The sequence below is a fragment of the Rousettus aegyptiacus genome, unplaced genomic scaffold (genome assembly GCF_014176215.1).
Source record: "Rousettus aegyptiacus isolate mRouAeg1 unplaced genomic scaffold, mRouAeg1.p scaffold_m13_p_7, whole genome shotgun sequence".
Lineage (NCBI taxonomy): Eukaryota > Metazoa > Chordata > Mammalia > Chiroptera > Pteropodidae > Rousettus > Rousettus aegyptiacus.
In genome coordinates, this window is record NW_023416310.1 from 77,274,294 (window position 1) to 77,291,872 (window position 17,579).

Here is a 17,579-nt window from a genome sequence, read left to right on the forward strand (position 1 = left end):
AAAATAGGTGTGGAAATGAATGGAGCCTGCATGGGCCTGTGGCTCAGAGGGCTCCCAGCCCTCTGAATAGCACAAAATGCATATTCACAGAGGTGTGTATCTGAGTTCAGATGGGTGCGTGCGTGTGCGTGTGTGTGTGTGTGTGTGTGTGTAAAATTAACTCCAAGTCACAGGCAGCGAGAAAGCCAGGGACCTCCCTGCTCCCACGTGCAGTTGCGTGGAGCTACATGTGCGCCTGCAGACCAGGTAGCCGAGCAGGGATGGAGAGAGGGGGGCAGGCAATACATCTCACCCGCATCGTGGGGCCCAAGACTCTTTGAGAAAGAACAAGTGAGACTTTTCCTCCGGCCCGCCGCTCCCCACCCGTCCCGTGTCCTTCAGGCTCCGCCTGGATAGGTTCTCCTTGGACAACACAGTTGTGTGAATCACGTCACGACGAGAAGCTAGTTTCCAGACAGCACATCCATCAGAGCAGTAGTCAGGCTCGTTTCCATGAGGCTGGGATCGAGAGAAAGAAAACTCGGTGCCTTTTTTCCTGCCGTCTGTCTCGGCCTGTGTGGGCATGTTCACGTTCAAAGGTCCCAGCCCTCGGTGGGCCTTCAAGGCTATTTGTTAGAATGGCACGCCAGGGCTCTGCAGGGAGCTGGGTGTCTCACAGATGGTGTTCCTTGCTAGTAGCAAAGAAACCGTAGGTTATAACGGCCACCAGACGGCTAGTTAACTGTCGCCATTAATCCCTTGAAAGAAGAGAAACAATAGCATCAGCCTTGAGGTGGCTTTGGGGGTATTCTGTTCCGCTAGGCTGGGGCAAATATCCTTTTACAGAATCCTCTTGCAATCTGTGTTTGGAGTGGAGACGAATACGCCCTCGCGTGCACGAAGGGGAAAGATAACATGCAGCAGAGTGCCTAGCACGGGGCATGGCACGAGGCGAGGACTGGATCAATGCATTTCCTTCTAAACGAGGAAATGCAACCCGGTACCCCAGGCCGAGCTGAAAGCAGTCATGGGTTCACAGAACAGGACTTTGCATGAGCCGGGGAGGTGATAGTTTAATATCGCCATTTTAAGCAGACAGAATTGAGTAGCTGGGAGTAAAGATAAAGCACCCTGCCCCCCCCCCCCCCCGCCTCTCAAGACCAAGAGTTGACACAACTCAGGTAGGCTCGGGTTCCAGAAAGAACCAGCAAGTGTTTTGACTTCCTGTCGAGCATTTGGAAAGCAGGTCCTGATTAGATCTAACTTAGCATTCAGCCCACTAAAGGCTGGATTTCTCCTTGTTAGACTAGAGGCGCTCTGATAAGAAGGCTCTGATCAGAACACCCTGCTAGTCTGGGTAATTTCCTTTCTTTTGACTCGAAGGTGTTTTGCGAGAGGCGCGTGTTTTTCTGTCTCTCCGTGTCACTCAGGTCATCGGTGCGTCACCCAGCCATGCCGGCTCCGCGGCACGTGGTCATCTCAGACATTTCCTTTCTGGCTCCTGCCATGGTGCCGTCATGGCGTGGTCGGCCGTCCCGCCCGCTGCCACCTCTTAGTCTCTGCAGACTTTTCTGCCATCCCGTCAAACTTGTATGTACCCAGCCCTCCTGGGGCATTTTCTTGACGTGCTCATTTGACAGATGGCCAATCCTAAAAAGCAGACTATCTCAGGCTGGGGAGCGTCTCGGAGGCCGCAGCAAATGGGTCCACAGGGACAAGCTTCAGCAGCCTGGGAATGACCCTAAGCCATGTCCTCTGGGTGTCAGCCTCATGAGATTCACCTCCTTTAGTTTAAGTCACAAGCGTAGATCAAAGGAACTTGGCGCTCAGAGCACAGCCTCTCACCTGGCTGCTCCAGAAGCCCCTCCCTCTGACAAATCTTCTGGTTCCTTGATGGTTTCTGTGCTACCTTGTCGCTTTGTAGTTACAAGGTTAGGAAGCTCTTTCTTATGCTAAACCTCAGTAATGGCTTCTGGGAAACCCGGAAAAGGCTATCCTCATAGTCTTCAAATGTTCGAAAATAGCTAATATGTCTGCTCGGACTTAAACTCGCGCAGTGCCTGCAGGCATTCATTGTATAAACGTGCATCTATGAGTTATTAGCAATGACCCTTATTTATGGGGGATGCAAGGTAGTCTGTCAGCTTCCCTCAAACAGGCTGCCAGGAAGAGATTCAGGGCCCCATTTGGACAAGAAGTGTGTTTAGAGACACTCCCCACCCCCAAACGCTAAGAACTGGAGGCCTCTCAGTCAGGACATCCAAGTCAGGACATGCCAGCGGCGCATGCTCCAGACGCCAGAGAGAGAAGTAGCCGGCTGACCAGAGACGTGGCCTGCCCTCTTCTCCCAGCCCCACCCATCCCTTCCTCATGGAAACTTAGGGTGAGTGCTCTTGCTCCCCTTCATTTCCCTGCCCACCCAGGCTCCTAGGCTCCTGGGACATCTGTGGAGATGGCGATCCTGGGTGCACAGGCAGCCAGGGCGCCCCCAGACCCCACGCCTTGTCGCTCAGAGCCCAGTCCTCGCCGAAGCAAGGAAAGCGGTCAGCCATCACTTCCTCCTCTGACGGGCAGCGGCAAGCTGTGCCGTCACAGCTCCGCCGGGCGAAGGCATCCGCCCCGTGCTCCCCGATTGCGCGGCAGGCATGCGAAGTCACTCCGATGGGGCAGGCAGTCACGTGAGGGGGAAGCTCCCACGCAGAGGCTGGCCACGGTCAATGGGAAGCCTGCTCTGGGAGGTCTTCAACCAACCAGGCTGTCTTGGGACTGGGATAAGTTAAGACAGCCCAGGCACCTGTTGTGCGATTTTCTTGGAAGGCAGACGAGACCATTGGAAGATCTCGGAGTTTGCCAAGCAACATGCCAGTTACAGGGCAGTGAGCAGGACGCCGCTCCCTACAGCTCGCTTTCCCTCACCAGCTGTTTTGCTGGTATTACTGCCGCAGCTAATGATGGCAGCAACATTTATGAAAGCTTAATGCGCTCCAGACCCTGTGCTAAGTAATTTCACACGCACCATCTCCCCTCATCTTCACAACACGGCTAAGAGGAAGGTGTTGTCGAAAGGCCCATTCCACAGATGGAGAGACTGAGGCGCCAAAGGGTTAAGGAGCTCAGCCACAGTCACTCAGCGCAGGCAGTCCGAGCCTGGGGTCCGTGCGGGAGACCTCTGCCGCAGACCCTGGCGCGGGCGGGCGGACCTGCCGAGCTGCTTCGCCTTGCACGGGACAAGAGTTCCCTGCTGACTCGGGCCGGCTGAGGAGGGGGCCGCTGGTGGCTGCCTGTCGGCTCCCCCGGGCGCGCCTCCGTCCCCCCGTGGCACTTCTCTGGCCCGTTGTCGCCCCTCGCGCTCGCCCTGAGCCCTGCGAGACGGCAATCAAGGAGCCGCTTGTGCTTAAAAACGGGGTTCAGTGAGTGACGAGAATTCTCCCCAGCAGCGGAGCAGACGTACTCTGCGGTGCCCTCTGAGGGAGGGGTTCTGCCTTCTCCAGTGCACCCGGACTTCCCAGGGAAAGCCCCTGGGGAGATCTCAGTTCTGGATCCTTCCGTTCTTGGTCACTGAGTGAATGGTTGACGCCTCTTCAAGGACCGATTAGTAACCAGGTTGCCATAGACAGACAAGTGACCACGCGACAAGCTTTTGGGAGACGGAGGGGCAAGCCAGGTCGCACTAGGTGAGGCCACTTGATCTCCTGACAGCAGGCCTTGGCTCCCGCTCTCTGGTCTCAGAACCTCAGCTCCCCGCTGGTTGCCTCAGGAAAGGCCAGGGGCTTGACCCTGTTGCTAGCGCCCTCTTGCGCCTGTGGAGCTTGAGGGGGTCCTGTTTTTCGGACAGGCCACCCAATGGCCTTGCCGCATTTGTAGTTTCCGTTGCATCAGGAGTCACCATGACAACCCTCAACCGAGGCCAGCAGCACAGTCCTTATCGAGAGAAGCAAACAGCCACCTTGTCCCTAGCTGGGACCAGGAAGGTTCCACCTGTGTCCCGTGGTGAGTGTTGAGCAGGACGTGGCCCAGGACGCCCTTTCACAAGCGCGGAGAGGCCTCCGGGCGGGGTAGACTTCCTGGACCTCGTGGCGCGACGTATCCCAGGTTCCTCCCCGTGTCCAGCCTCGGTAGGTCGCTGAAGGTCAAAATTGGCCCCCCATGTTTCATAGGGGAAGGACGAGAGCATGCTTATTCTAAGGCAGGAGAATTGTTCTTATCACAAGTAATGAAGAGATTCTGGAGGGCAGAGGGTTGATTCTGGAGGATTTTTTAAAGAAGAAGACACATTAACGAGGACAGTCTGACTCTGTGCTACAGCTTGGCCAGGGGTTCAGAAGAGCTCCCCTAATCGGCGTCCCCACTAATAATTTATACCAGTGCGTAGTAGTGCTAAATAGTGTCTGGGACACACAGAAAACTTTTTTTTTTTTTTAATAACAGAGGGCCTCTTAACCTATTCTGTAAAAATAACGCTCCTACTGAAGGAGCCAGAGAAGGGTTATGCCACGCGATTGTTGGTTCCATATTTTCCCCCTGTGTCTCTGCATCTGAGCGTTTATGAAGTGGAAAGTGACTCCCCAGCCTTGTGTTGGGAACAGGGGGCTCCGTGAAGCCCCCAATTAGCAGGAGCCCGGGCCCGCCTTTCTGCCCCATAGTCCTTTCCCGCACTCACTGTCCGGGAAGGGGCTGCTGCACTCTTGGTCAGCACCAGTTTTTCGGGAAGACCTTGTGCTCCGTGGTTCGGGATGTGCTTGTGGCATTTCCAGACAAACGCCACCTCAGCCGGAGGAGGAAGACCGCTGTCCTCCACAGACCCACAGCAGGTGTGCCGAATAGAAATACCGCCCGGAATGATAGCTCTGGGGCGCTGAATCAACACGCGAACCGCTGGAGTTGCCAAGGTGATTTTAATGCAATTTATCATTAAACCCGACTCCAGATGTTTGTGCTTTCCAGGCCTTGCAGCGCAGGCCTGCGAGCCCCGGGGGAGTCGTCACTGACGGGATGTGGCCAAGGATAGTAGCTGAAACCGGGGCCTCAGAGGTCTCCTGCCCGCTGGCCTCCTTAGGAAGACGCGGTGCGCTGGGTTCTTTTCACTGGTCGGGGCGGACCTCACCTTCCTCATGCGGTCCCTCTCCCCCCACATTCCTGGATGAACGATGCTGCCAGCTGCTACAAGTGAGAAGAGCCCCTGGCCCCGTGCCCCGGCAGAAGGACGAGTCACAGGAGCGCTCCTCGGCCTGGGCTCGGGGCGTTTGACCGCCCCGCCCCCGAGCTCCAGCTCCGTGGCTCCCCGGTGGCTTGTTGCCTACCTCGCTTTCCCTGACGGCAGCAGCTCCCGGAAAGGATGCTCCCTCAGCGGCATCGTTACGTTGGTTAGTCAGTGGGCTGAGTGCTAATACCTCTTGACATCGAACACGTGTGGAAGCCGAGAGTGCTCCAAGAAGGTGCGTGTGTGGAGGGGTGGGGCGCAGAGCGCCTCGCGCAGCTGACGCGGGGAAACCAATGTAGAAGGCGGTGCCCGGCGCGCGGGCTCCCGCTCTGACGGGGACGGGGCTCGCTTCGTTTCCTCTCGTTATCGGATCATTACTAAGTGCATGAGAATGGCTACGAGAACGGAGCTCCTTCCTCCTGTAAGCATTGGGTGGTTCCCGTGGTCCCTCAGAGGCGGGCGTGCAGCGGGGGGCAGAATGATGGGGGGTGAAGCCTTTGGACTAAGGTGGCTCGGTTCCAAATCTCAGCCTACCGCTTGCTACTGGCGCAGCTTCGGTCAGACGGACTCACACTTTCTGTGTGTCAGAGATGTCCTCTGTCAGGTGGTGTGGGGAGAGTCAGTGAGTTAGTATTGGTAAGGTACGTGGTGAGCGTAGCGCTTATTACCTGTTAGGCGTGACCTAACGTCATTAGGTATGACCTAATGGCCCCAGCTGTTCCCTGGCCTGATCACCCCAGGCCCTTCCTGTTCTTTTTATTTATATGGCCTTTGAGGTTCCTTTGAAAGGTGGGTCCGAGAGCAGGTGGCCCCAAAAGATCTCCTTGGATCTGCTTCTGGGGAAATTTTTACAAACACAATATGCCCCCCAACACCCAGACTCGCTGTATCCAGCAGTAAGATCACATAGAAGTAAGATCAGTAGATGACGCTGAGATCTAGTCGGGGCATCCGTTTTGCGTTTGTGTGCCAGGCAGCCTCTCATGTGAAGCAAGCTGGGGCATCCCACCTGACATGAGGGATGCCGTCCTCTCCGCTTCATCCATGTCCCCTGGTCTGCCCAGAGGAGAGTGAGAATGCAGGGTGTGCCCGAGCCAAGCATGCCAGCTCCCAAATCAGCATTTACTCAATGATCCCTGAAGGTTGAAACCCTGCTTTGCACAGGTGCAAGCCGCTCAGCGAAGAACCTGCCACTTTGTGCCAATGGCAATTTGGTGAGCAGCCCACCTCTGCCAGCTCAGCGCCAAGTCCTTCCTAAGAGCTGGCAGGACTCCTGATGCCTCTCTACATCCAAGAGGCAAGCAGAGTCTTCTAGACCCAGTCAGACCTCTATCCACGTGAAGCGTGCCCAGGTGCATGCCAAAGCTAGCACAAATAGCCACTCCCCGGAGACAGGAACACCTTCCGCCAGCCAAGGAAAAGAGAGTATGGGTTTCATGTAGTGGGTGAGAGGTGAGCTTTGGCCTCAGACAGGCCGAAGCTTCAGTTATTGCTGGGTGACCTTCGTTATGCCGTCACCAGCCTGACCCTCAGCTTCCTCACAGGCAAAATGAGCCTTAGTGCTGCTGTGAGGATGAAGGAAATCCCTGTGTGGAAGGTGCTTTGGGATGTGCTTGGCGCGGGGCCGCACACGGAACATGGTCCCTGAGGATGGTGCTGCATCGTTGTGACTGGGTCACGCGGCAGTTACACCTGAAAGGGGGCCGGGCCAGGACAGACCAGAACGGAGCATCCACCCTTCCGGTGAGCAAGGGCGAGGCCTGAGATCAGGACGCCTCGTAGAACTGCCAAACCCCATCCCAAATAGCCGTTTCTCTCTCCGCTCTGTCAGAGGGTATTTTCTGAATTCCCCTCCAGCTCTTGTCCAAGTACCAAATGGCTCAGAGATCCATTCACAGAAGCCGGGCTGAGTGCAGTGGCTGCCGCTTTCCTCCCAAGGGAGAGAGGACAGAGGACAGGCTGTCAGGTCTTGCCAGTGCCGAGGGTCAGTGAGGCTGTCCTCAGCATCCAAACCGGGATAAGCAGCTTAATGTTATCTCCAAGTTGCCTTGAGGAGCCAAGCATCCTGGGAGAGGACAAGGGACTGGAAACTCTGCCTTTCTGTTCCTTGTGCCCCTGCTCCACGCAGGCTGCGCCTCGTGCTGTCTGTCTTTGCCGAGCATCTGCCAGCCCAGCCCGGGAGGTTCTGATGCCTTACATCTTTGTGATAACATCCCAGGCTGACAGATCTAGGAGCAAAAGGGAACAGAAAGCATCTGGGTCAGGAAACGAAGGCTTCATAGTTCCAGGGGTGAAGGCGGTCGCCAGAGGCGTGTGTCGTTTGGGTACCCTCTCCGGGCAGGTCAGAGCCGCCACCCGTCCCTCCCCATGGCCATCCTTCCCTGGCCAGTGTCAGCACTGCTCAGAACCAGGTACTGCAGCTGAGCTTGTCAGTCTGCCCTCGGGTCTCAAAGCTAAATGCCTACTCAGACGAGGTAGGTAGGATGAGCTGGCGAAGGGCCGCAGCGGGGTGGGGCAAACAGAGAGCGTGTGTCCTTTCTCAAGGGGACAGCCACTCCGCAGCTGCCTCCAGGGGACCAGGTGTTGCTAGAGCTTCTGAAAGTTTTCCAGAGAAAATAGAAGTGTGTGTGTGTGTGTGTGTTCCCAATTTTTAAAACACTGAGAGCGCTGAACGAACATGTTTGCATCTGGGGCGTTGCAGCGTGCTCCAGGGAGCAGCCTGTCCCCAGGTCATCAGACTGGCACCTCTCTTCTGGTCTCTTCCCTGACAGGTTCACTATTTCCTAGCCTAGGTGATGCCTCAGAAGGTCCTGAATATCGAGGTTTGGAACAAGTCATTCACCACAAACCTTATTTTTCTTTTTAAACAAACCAAAAAACGTGTGCATGCACGTATGTGCATGTGCGTGCGTGTGGAGTCCATGCATTCTTGAATCTTGCTTGCTTGGTCCTGTTGGGTCCTCTTGCTTCTCTGCCTGCTTCTCTGCTCCACAGCATCCTAGCATCCTTCTTGGCATGGCCACAGTGGAGCGGCCTGAACATTACTAAAATGTAACATACAAAGCGCAGGAAACTCTCGGGGGAAGTATTGCAAAGGAGATAGAGATGGGAGGGGCAGACAAGGCGTGAGGCGATTTATGAGGAAGAAACTGAACCCTGCGGAGACCTGGAGTATCGTCACTACCTCCTGCATGCTCCTGTAAGTGTGTGTGACCCCAGATGAACCCGCCAAGCTCTCAGCCTCAGCTTCCTTACCTATATGACCTGTGAGGCTGGCTCTGCCCATCTTCTCAGCTTATCGCGAGATGAACAGGCTGTTGGAGAGGCACTTTGGAAAACATGAGACGTGTTCTAGCAGCATGAGCTTTTTTCCGCTGCGAGGCGGGAGGACATCTGTGTGAACCCTCGGGACCGTGCCCATTATTAGCCAGATTAAACAGGCAGTTCTTCTTCTGCCTGTCACTGCCACAGCTGTCCGCCTGCACACAGGCCTGCAGCAAGCACAGGTGGCACGGACGATTCAGCTCCCGTGGGAGCCCCACCCTTGCCAACTGAAGTCCCCCCCGGAACCAGCACCGAGAGCCTCCGGGGACAAGCCAGCCCACTACAAATCTCATGAGCCACCGAAAGCTCAGCGTCAGCCTTGGAAATAGAAATTTTAAAAGTGCAACATGTTAGCTGGTTAGCTTAGTTCCCCCTTCCCCACGTCAATTCAAGAGGAAGTAAGAAGGGATCTAAGTTGCTTTCAAGGGCACCGCTTGTCCATCCAGGACCGTAAAGGAGATGTGCATCGTAAGGGGGCCCAAAGCCACTTGGCCTTCCAGCTCCATCTGGAAAACTCTAACCCTCACAGCTTTATCCATGCTGACCCAGAGGTCCCCCGAAAAGGCGCCTTCCTGTGATGCTTTCTTATGATGGGGAGGGGTCCGAAGCACTAAAGCCATAGCAGAATGGGTCCCTCGTGGGAAGGAAAGCTGGCCCTGGGGGATGAGGGCCGCCTTGGAGGGGTACGACCCCCTGAAATTACAGATGGACTTGAGTGTATTTCTTAATAGACATTTGTGCTAAGCACTAAGAATAAAGGAAGGAAGAAAGTAAATGTCATTTGTCCCATCAGAGAGCTTGCAGTCTTGGGCAGGAGGCAAATGGTAAACAAGAAAACAAATACCCTCTAATCACAAATCGAGAAAAATGCTACAAAGAAAATAAAGAGGGGACTATGAGGGACCGTAACGGGAGGTCTGGGCATGCCTCAGGTGCGGAGGTCAGGGCAGGCCTTCCTGAGGAGGCGATGTTTGAGCTGAGATGCGGAGGGGGAGAAGGAGCCACCTTATGAAAGGGGGAAAGAGAGCGTTGCAAGGACCTGGGCCTAAGCGCACATGGAGTGTTTCAGTAACCGAAGGGTCGTGAGTGGGGTGGAGTGGAAGAGAGCGTAAAGGGGCAGCGACCAGGCCGCAAGGAGAGAAAACGAATGATCGAATGAACGAATGGATGAGTGAGTGAGTGAGTATATGCATGCATGCATGCCCACCCCTGAGTAATTTTTCTGGGAGGATGACCTGTCATTTTCATCAGGTTTCCAGTGGCATTGGTGATCCAAAAGAACTCTTAGGACTTACTGAAATCAAAATTGCCCTTAGTCAACTAGCACTTGGAAACAGTTGTGCCAGATGATTTTTTGGGTGTGATTCCTGGAATCGCTGCATTCTCAAGCAGAAAGCAAAGCAGATGGGGTGCCGTTCAGGTCCTCCTCCAGGGCGTGGGTTCAAGGGAAGGCTCCAGGCGGTGGCAGTTTGTGGCAGTGTTGTGGTGACCGGGCGTGCGAGAGCCCAGGCGTCTTCTGAGTTTCTGTGGCCACAGGAATGCAAGTCCCTCTCTCGTCTGCTCAGCAGCAGGAGCCCGAGTCCAGAAGGAGAGCGCCTGGAGCTCTGTAGCCGTTGCCTGCAGGTGCAGCCCTTGGCCCTCGGGTAGTGCCCAGGGTGGGCGGGTCACCAGCCTCCCTTCTGCTTGCAGCCTCCTCAACGCCAACAAGATCAACTGCCTGCGGGTGAACACGTTCCAGGACCTGCAGAACCTCAACCTGCTCTCCCTGTACGACAACAAGCTGCAGACCATCAGCAAGGGGCTCTTCGCCCCGCTGCAGGCCGTCCAGACGCTGTGAGTATGCCGCCTCAGGCGCCAGCGCGTGCCCAGGCAGCAGGGGACCCCAGACACCCCATCACGGAGATCACCCCACATGCGGGCACAGCGAGCACGTCCCCGAGGACGTCCAGAGCCCGCAGTGAGGACGGCACGGGAGCACCAGCTCCCCCGTGCTGAGCACTCACACCGTGCCGCCCCCACTCGGTACCCCCGCCCTTCTAGGCAGATCTCATAGCAGCCCTACGGGGCAGGCGCCGTTGCGATCCCCCAGTTCTATGCGAGGAAACGAAGGCACAGAGAGGATAAGTAGCTTCTTAGGTTGCGCAGCTCTTACGAAGCAGGATTTGGATCCAGGCAGGTGCTGCTCGGCTGCTCTCTTAGCCACTGTGGCCACTGTATTCCGAGCCAGCTCCATCTCTGCCGATAACCCATTCCTGCCCGCCGACCGCCTGCAAAACCAGGCCTCCGATTCGGGTGTTCTGGGAGTCCTTCGCCGCGCTCCTCAGGCACCGCAGATGTCCCTAGGTCATTCAGTCAGAGAGGTGGCCGCTGACCCCAGATCTCAGCCTCTGTTTCTGGTGGCTCCAGCCCCGGCCCGAGACCCTAGCCCCACCCATGTGCTTGGGGGCTTCCGGAGACTCTCTGAGTCATCTGGCACCCACTGGCCCAGTAACCAGAGATAGCAACCAACAAAGCAGGAACAGCTGCCTCATCCTGACCCCCCACCACGTGCCAAGCTTTGTGTGCCGCGCTTTGCAGAGATTCCTTACTGAGCCGGGGGAAGCAAGGCCCACGGTGCTGCAGATAATAGCAGTTCCCGCTACTGTACGTGGAACCCCCGCCATGTGCCGGTCGCCCTGCCAGCTGCTTTATGCGCGTGGCGTTCCCGAGCTCGGAGCAGGAAAGCGCAGTCTGCTCCAAGTGCACACCCTGGGCCCGCGGCTCGCTTCGCCCGTCAGAATGGGAGTGGTGAGAGTCGCGGTGCTCAGTGGTGGGTCCTGCCCTGAGTCGGGGGCAGGCTGAGTCCCCAGACCAGACCAGCTGCACCTGCGACTATCCTTTACAGGCAGCAGGTCCCATGCCCCCTCTCTGAGTCCTGTCTAAAATCAGCTTCCACGTCCCCCAAGGCCTCCGAAGTGATGAGGGATGAGGGGTGGAGCCTGCCCCCCCCCAGCACCGAGCAGGGTGGGGGTGGAGCAGACACCGTGGGTCCCTCCTGACTGACTCTCCTCCCTCTCGCAGCCACTTAGCCCAAAACCCATTTGTGTGCGACTGCCACTTGAAGTGGCTGGCAGACTACCTCCAGGATAACCCCATCGAGACCAGCGGGGCCCGCTGCAGCAGCCCACGCCGGCTGGCCAACAAGCGCATCAGCCAGGTCAAGAGCAAGAAGTTCCGCTGCTCAGGTAATCAGGTTACAGGGCTGGGCCCCACTTTCCAACTCGGCAACAGCGGCCCGGAGAGGCCAGTAATGCAATCTGGAGGACAGCACATGCTGTAATGGCTCCTGGGGAGCATCTTTGCAAATTAAATTGGGGAAATTCAGTTAGTCCTGCAGAAAACCAATTACCTTATGGATCTGAAATAAAACACAGGCACACAATAAAAGCATGGGCTGGGCAGATACGCTGTTTCAAGAGAGACGAGCCCAGGCGGCAGCGTATCTCCAGGGCTGGGTGGAAGCCGGAGGCTGGGGCGGCCTCTCCACATTTGTTCTAGCTCCTAAAGCGTGCTCCCCAAGTGGCAGAGAAATACACGCCGGGCCAGGCAGCAGGCGGCGGGTAGTCTTGGGGACCTCTCATCCCGTCCAAGACCACCTTGGCACAGTCCTTCGACCACGGCGCATTATAGGTTTCACAGACATTTTCCCCAGCGTCTCCCCCACTTCAGACTGGTACATTCTGATTACGGCGAGAACAGCAGGGTTTTGCTCAGGAAGACAGCAAAGCTTTGCTCTCCAGTTCCCAAGCTCCCTCCACAAACCTCCTTCCCCGCTGCACCCAGGAAAGACGCAGGGGCGAATGGCGGGGGGATTCTCAGCTCATCTTGGAAAGAGAAGTAGCTCTCCTTGACCCAATCGCTAGGTGAACAGGCAGTTAAAAAATGACTATCATTTGTGTCATTTGCTACTGAAAAAGAATCACCAGGCTGCACTGTGCTCCCAGTGGTGAGAGATTGATCGCATGATGGGCTGAGACGGGTTGGAGCCAGCCCTCCAATCTGTGTGTCAGCGAGAACCTTGCTTCTCGCCCTGCCCAAGAGCCTTATGTGAGAGTTTTCTCGGGAAGGATGCCCCGCGTGGGCACTGGTCGCCAGGAGAGGACCAGCAGGCAGACTGCTCCCTGCAAGTTGTTCTTGTCCTCAGATTACTTAGTCTGTGTCTCCAGAGTGAGAAACTTTAGCTTTCTTTATTATCCTGCCCCCCCCACACACACACACACCCAACAAAAGAAAATACCTAGAGAGGGCTTGGGGGTAACACAGGGAGCTGGTGGCAGTATGAGACGCTGTTCCCGACTTGTCTTCCCAGAATAAGTGTCCGTTTTGAAAGCAGTTTCTCACCTAAAGGGGAGCACTATGCCGAGTGCTTCTGCTGGGATCTGGTTCTTCCAGTGGTCTGTGAGGTCAGCAGGACAAGGCTCCATTCTGCGGCGGAGGGAGTCGAGGGCTCAGAGATGATGGGGCACCCCCAGGTCACAGCCTGCAGTGGTGGAGGCAGGGCCAGACCCCAGGCCTGGCTCGCTCCTGGACATCCGGGAGAGGAGGGAGGGCCAGCTGCTCGAATGACTTTCTTTCTCAGTCTTATGGCCGCGCCCAATCCCCCCACACCCCACCCCCCACCCCTGATCTCTTTCTTAAAGTTCCTTTCTGGAGCTGGCAGCGTCTCTGGGAGGAACATCCTCTCCCGGCCCAGAGCTGCCACCCGAGACACAGCCATCCTTCCCAGGGGCCTTTGCTCTTGACTCACACCTCTTTCCTCTGTTTTTACCCCTGTCTGGCCAGGGCCGAGTTCATTAGCTCTGACAAGCAGTGATGCCCAAGAAGAAGAGCGATAAAAGGCAGAGGGAGGCAGCGTGCCGCCTGTCCAGCCCGACCCCTTGGTCTCGCAGGGGTCTCGTTGTGATCTTGGGCCCCAGAGTTGCCAGGGTTCTGCAAGGCAAGGACAGAAAGGACTCGGCCCGCGGTCCAAGGACTGGCGTCTTCCAGGGACGCAGTCTCCGCAGTTTCTTTGGAATGACTGTAGGCTGTGCTTGCGGGCGAGGGGAGGTGCAGAAAGACACAAGTAGGAGAGAAAAGCAGCAGTCCGACCCAGGACTCCGTGCAGGAGAGCCAGCTCCAGTTCCCGCTCCGCCCCTCCCGCCTGCCTTTGCCCTGGAGGGAGCCCAGCTTATTTGCCTATTGGGTAGGAATAAACAGGCGGGGAGAAGGGGCAGGGCTCTTAGGTTGACCCTCTCTTAATTTTTTTTTTTTTTTTTTTTATCAATACCAAGCAGAAAGATTGTTTCTATAAAGGTAGAGAAAGGTAGAGCGGCAAGGAGTCTGGCGCATGGCATTCAGCGTGTTGTTATTTTCTGTAGCTGCAGAGAAGAAAGGCACAGAGAGCTACTGCTGAGCTCCAAAGGCCTTGGCTCTGAGAAACGCTGGGGCCCAGATCGGCCCTGGCCTTGGGGGAGACAGAAGCCGTAGATCTAAAGCTCTGTTTCCAGGAAGCTTCAGAAGAAAGGAGGGGCAGGTGACACATACTGGGTTGGACAGATAATAACTCTGCGTTTTACTTTCCCTTAAAAGCGCCCCATTGCAAAGACAGCTGATGTAATTAGGAGCCAATTTGCGGGCCGCTCCTGCAGTGCATAATGCCCCTCCGTGGGCGGGGCGTCTGGTTTTCCAGCTGCCCTGCGTCTGCCTCTGTCAGCTGCACCCACTGCCTTGGGCAGCGAGATCAGGTTAGGGGTGAAGGCTGCAGCCCGCGTAATCGGACCATCAGATTAAGTCCCCCTGAAAAGGCACCGTCTGGCTGCCTGGGACCCCGGGCCCATCCCAGGGGGAGCGCTTAGCAGCTGGAAGCTGCCGTCTGTCTTCTATCCTGCCCGCGCGATTCGTGTGTGGCGATCCAGTCGGCAAGGAGAAACTCTCGTGGTGCAAAGTGCAGAGGGAGGCGACACACTCCTATGTCCAAAGATGGCCGACAGCAAGACACCACTCGGGGAATTCAAGTTTCAGAGCCCTCGGGGGCCACCCAGGCCATGCTAGAGAGGACGAAGTTGGGGCCCTCACAGCCGAAGAGTTCTATTACGGTTTAGGGTAGTGTGTTCAGGGCAAGATCTGAAACCCAGGACTTCTGAGGTGCTTTGAAGATTCTGGGTAACTTTCCCTAGTCCCTCCACTTCCTTCTGTTGTGGGCAAGGAGAGAAGGAGATACAATTTTAAGGCCTGGAGGCAGGAATGAGAGGGATGGATCTTCCCTGCTCTGGTCCTATGTGCCTAATCAAACCTGAATACAGAATCCCCAAACCAGAGTGTTTACAGAGCCCCGCACGCCTGGCGGTCAGGGCGAAGCCGGGCTGGATGCCGGTGGCCAACTCCATTCGATCAGGTGGGGGAGGGCATAGAAAGAGGACGGGCCAGACCCAGACCGGTGCGGCGACCGTGACTAGCTGGTCAACCGTGGCGGGCGATCCATGCACCGCCGAGATGCTGAGACCATCTTGTCCCAAAAACGTGTTGTGGAGGAACAGTGACCCCATCTCTCCTGTCGGAGGGCAGGGCAGGGAGGGTCCCAGTCGCCTGGCCCTGGCCCCTTCATGGTGTGCCCTCATCTAGGCCCTCAGCATCCAAAATAGTTGGTTGTTGCTTCCCCCTACCCACTCACGTGACTCACAGCCATGGGGGAAAAAAAAAAAAAAACAGGAAATATCAAGAAAGAGCCTAGAATCTGGTGTCTTCCCCCCCTTCCTCCCTTCTCTTGATCTGAAAGAGGCCCTTGATCATGAGGGACACTGGTCCCCTCCTCGGTGGAAGTCAGTGTTCTCAAACCGTCGGTACCAAAGGTGTCTGGTCCCAAACCCGGGGCCCCGCTGGCTCCTGCCTTTGTCCCTGGCCAGGAACATGCGTTCCCTCTCAATTATAGCTCCAGCAATCCGAGAGGAACATCTGTCAGCCAGAGGGTTTCTGGGGACCCTGGAGGATACTGAGGAGGCTCCTGGATTGTGGCCCACCAAAGGACTTTTTCCCAAAGAAGATCATCGCGGCTTTGCTAGGCTCCTGGGAACTGCCTTGTCTCTATCCGAGGGGCTGGGGCAGTAGGCTCTGATGGGACCACTTGCTGTGGGGGTGGGCCCGAGGTCACAGAGCAGGCGGAAGATGCTTCTGCTGAGTTCGCCGTCTTGTCAGATCCGAGGGTGTCACTGAGTGGGGTTTAGGGGCTCAGTTCAGGCCAGCGATATGACCACAGACACCGGACGTCTTAATTCTCTCAGGAAGGATCCGATCCGCCCTGACACTCCTGAGCGGGAGTGCCCACTAGGCTCCACCCACGCTCCCCCCTTCCTCCTGTGTCTCTCCTGGGGCGGGACACGGGGCAGGGGACTCCTGTCTTCAGAAGCGCTCCCGTGGAACCCCACTCCTGGCACTAATCACACTCAGTGGGGGCCTGCTCCGGCTTCCGCTTCTCCACGCTGCTTCCTCTGAACGCTCCTGTCCTCTCTCTGACGCTGCTTCCTGACCTTGACTCTGACCGGTCGCCGCGGGGCTTTCCTTTGTGCTTGATCTAACCATGTGGTGGAACGATGGAAACGGAACATGGTTCTGTCAAGCACCGCGGAAAGCACCGCGTTCTCCTGCAGCATGGCCGCCGCCGCTGGACACCTCTTCTCTGCTCTGGAGCACCGCAGCCCACCGCCTGCCAGCCTCCCCGAGGGCGGGGTGGGCGCCTGGGGGGGATTCTCGGAGTGCCTGCCCCTCCAAGGAGCAGACGGGGGCTGGAGCAGGCGCGGATGGGCGCACTGGGGCACAGCCGCGCTCCGCACCCGCACCACCTGCCTCGGGCAGAGCCGCCCTGCCCCAGCCAGTGAGACAGGTAGACAGGTTCAAGCTCAGGAGCCATCGTCTGTCGTCTTTCATTCAAAGGGACAGGTGCACCCAAGGCAGATGCCCCGTTGTTTCATGGAAGGGTCCCGGGCCAAGGTCATTTCCCCGAGTGGCAGCTAGCCCGCAGGTCGCCCTGCTCGCGATTATCCCTCTGCCGCCCACCACCTCAACGCTTCCGCTCGGGGAGGAGTGTGAGCACAGGAACGGTGGCGCTGACGTGAGTCCGGGACCTTAGGTCGGCCCCGTGAGGCCCCTCCGAGCCCGACCCCTCTGCTCAGGAGCCCTCCGGCCCTGGTCTCCTCGCGGCCTGAAGTCTAGTCCGTTCCCTTGACCTTCCGAGCTCAGTTCGCATGAGGGCCCAAGAACCGGGTCCCTTGCATGGGGCTGGTCCGGTGCCCCGTGGGGGCCGTGCAGGAACCTGCCGCCTCTGACGATAAAGAGGGGTCTTGGCGCCTCCCGTTCTGCTTGTTTCATGATAAGTCCTAGACCCAGGATAACTAGGAGATTGTGTCGTCGGTTCACGCCATGGAGTCTGTGTCCTATCCTATGAGAGTCAGCTGCGGTGGGAACGAAACCCTGGCCTAGGCCCAGGAGTGGACTCTGGGCTCCCAAGGGTGTGTGTGTGACTCTCCTTGTCTTCTCTCTCAGGTCAACACTCAGGCAGGGGCCCAGCATGGTTGAGTAATGGGGAATCCTGTTTACCCGTCCGAATTCGTTTACTGTGTATCGAGTGCTTTCTATAGGCCAGGCACTGAACTGTTTCACCTCATTGCCTTGTTAATTTCCACAACAACCCCATCTATAAGCCCCATTCTACAGACAAGGATGTTGAGTCTCACAAACGCTAACTAACTTGCCGAGGGTCATCTGACTTCAGGAATGCTCTTCACGGCTGTAACACTCGGCCTTCCCAACGGTCGACAGTCCCCTTGCTTTGAATTATAGAATGAAAAAGACCTTGACTTGAATTGATAGGGAGTTGAAATTTCCTTTCAAGCTTCCTTTTGTTAATGGAGGAGAACTTGAGTAAGAAGGAAAACAAGCAGCGCTGTTTCACTGGGTCCTCCCGGCCAGCCTGGATGTACCGAGATCCATTTGGTACAGAACCAGTCCCCGGCCCGGAGGAATCCCCATTCCCTCTGAACAGGGGGCATTCTGAGCTCCTCGGCGC

At 56.7% G+C, this 17,579-nt stretch overlaps 1 protein-coding gene across 2 annotated transcripts in view; it reads left to right on the plus strand.

Moving 5' to 3' along the window:
• SLIT3 (slit guidance ligand 3) overlaps positions 1 to 17,579 on the plus strand; it is a 583,670-nt gene that overhangs the window by 505,112 nt on the left and 60,979 nt on the right. For both annotated transcript variants that reach the window (XM_036224942.1, XM_036224941.1), the window contains 2 exons: positions 10,193 to 10,336; positions 11,564 to 11,727. In XM_036224942.1, coding sequence (XP_036080835.1) covers positions 10,193 to 10,336; positions 11,564 to 11,727 — 308 coding nt within the window. The remainder of the gene's footprint in view (positions 1 to 10,192; positions 10,337 to 11,563; positions 11,728 to 17,579) is intronic.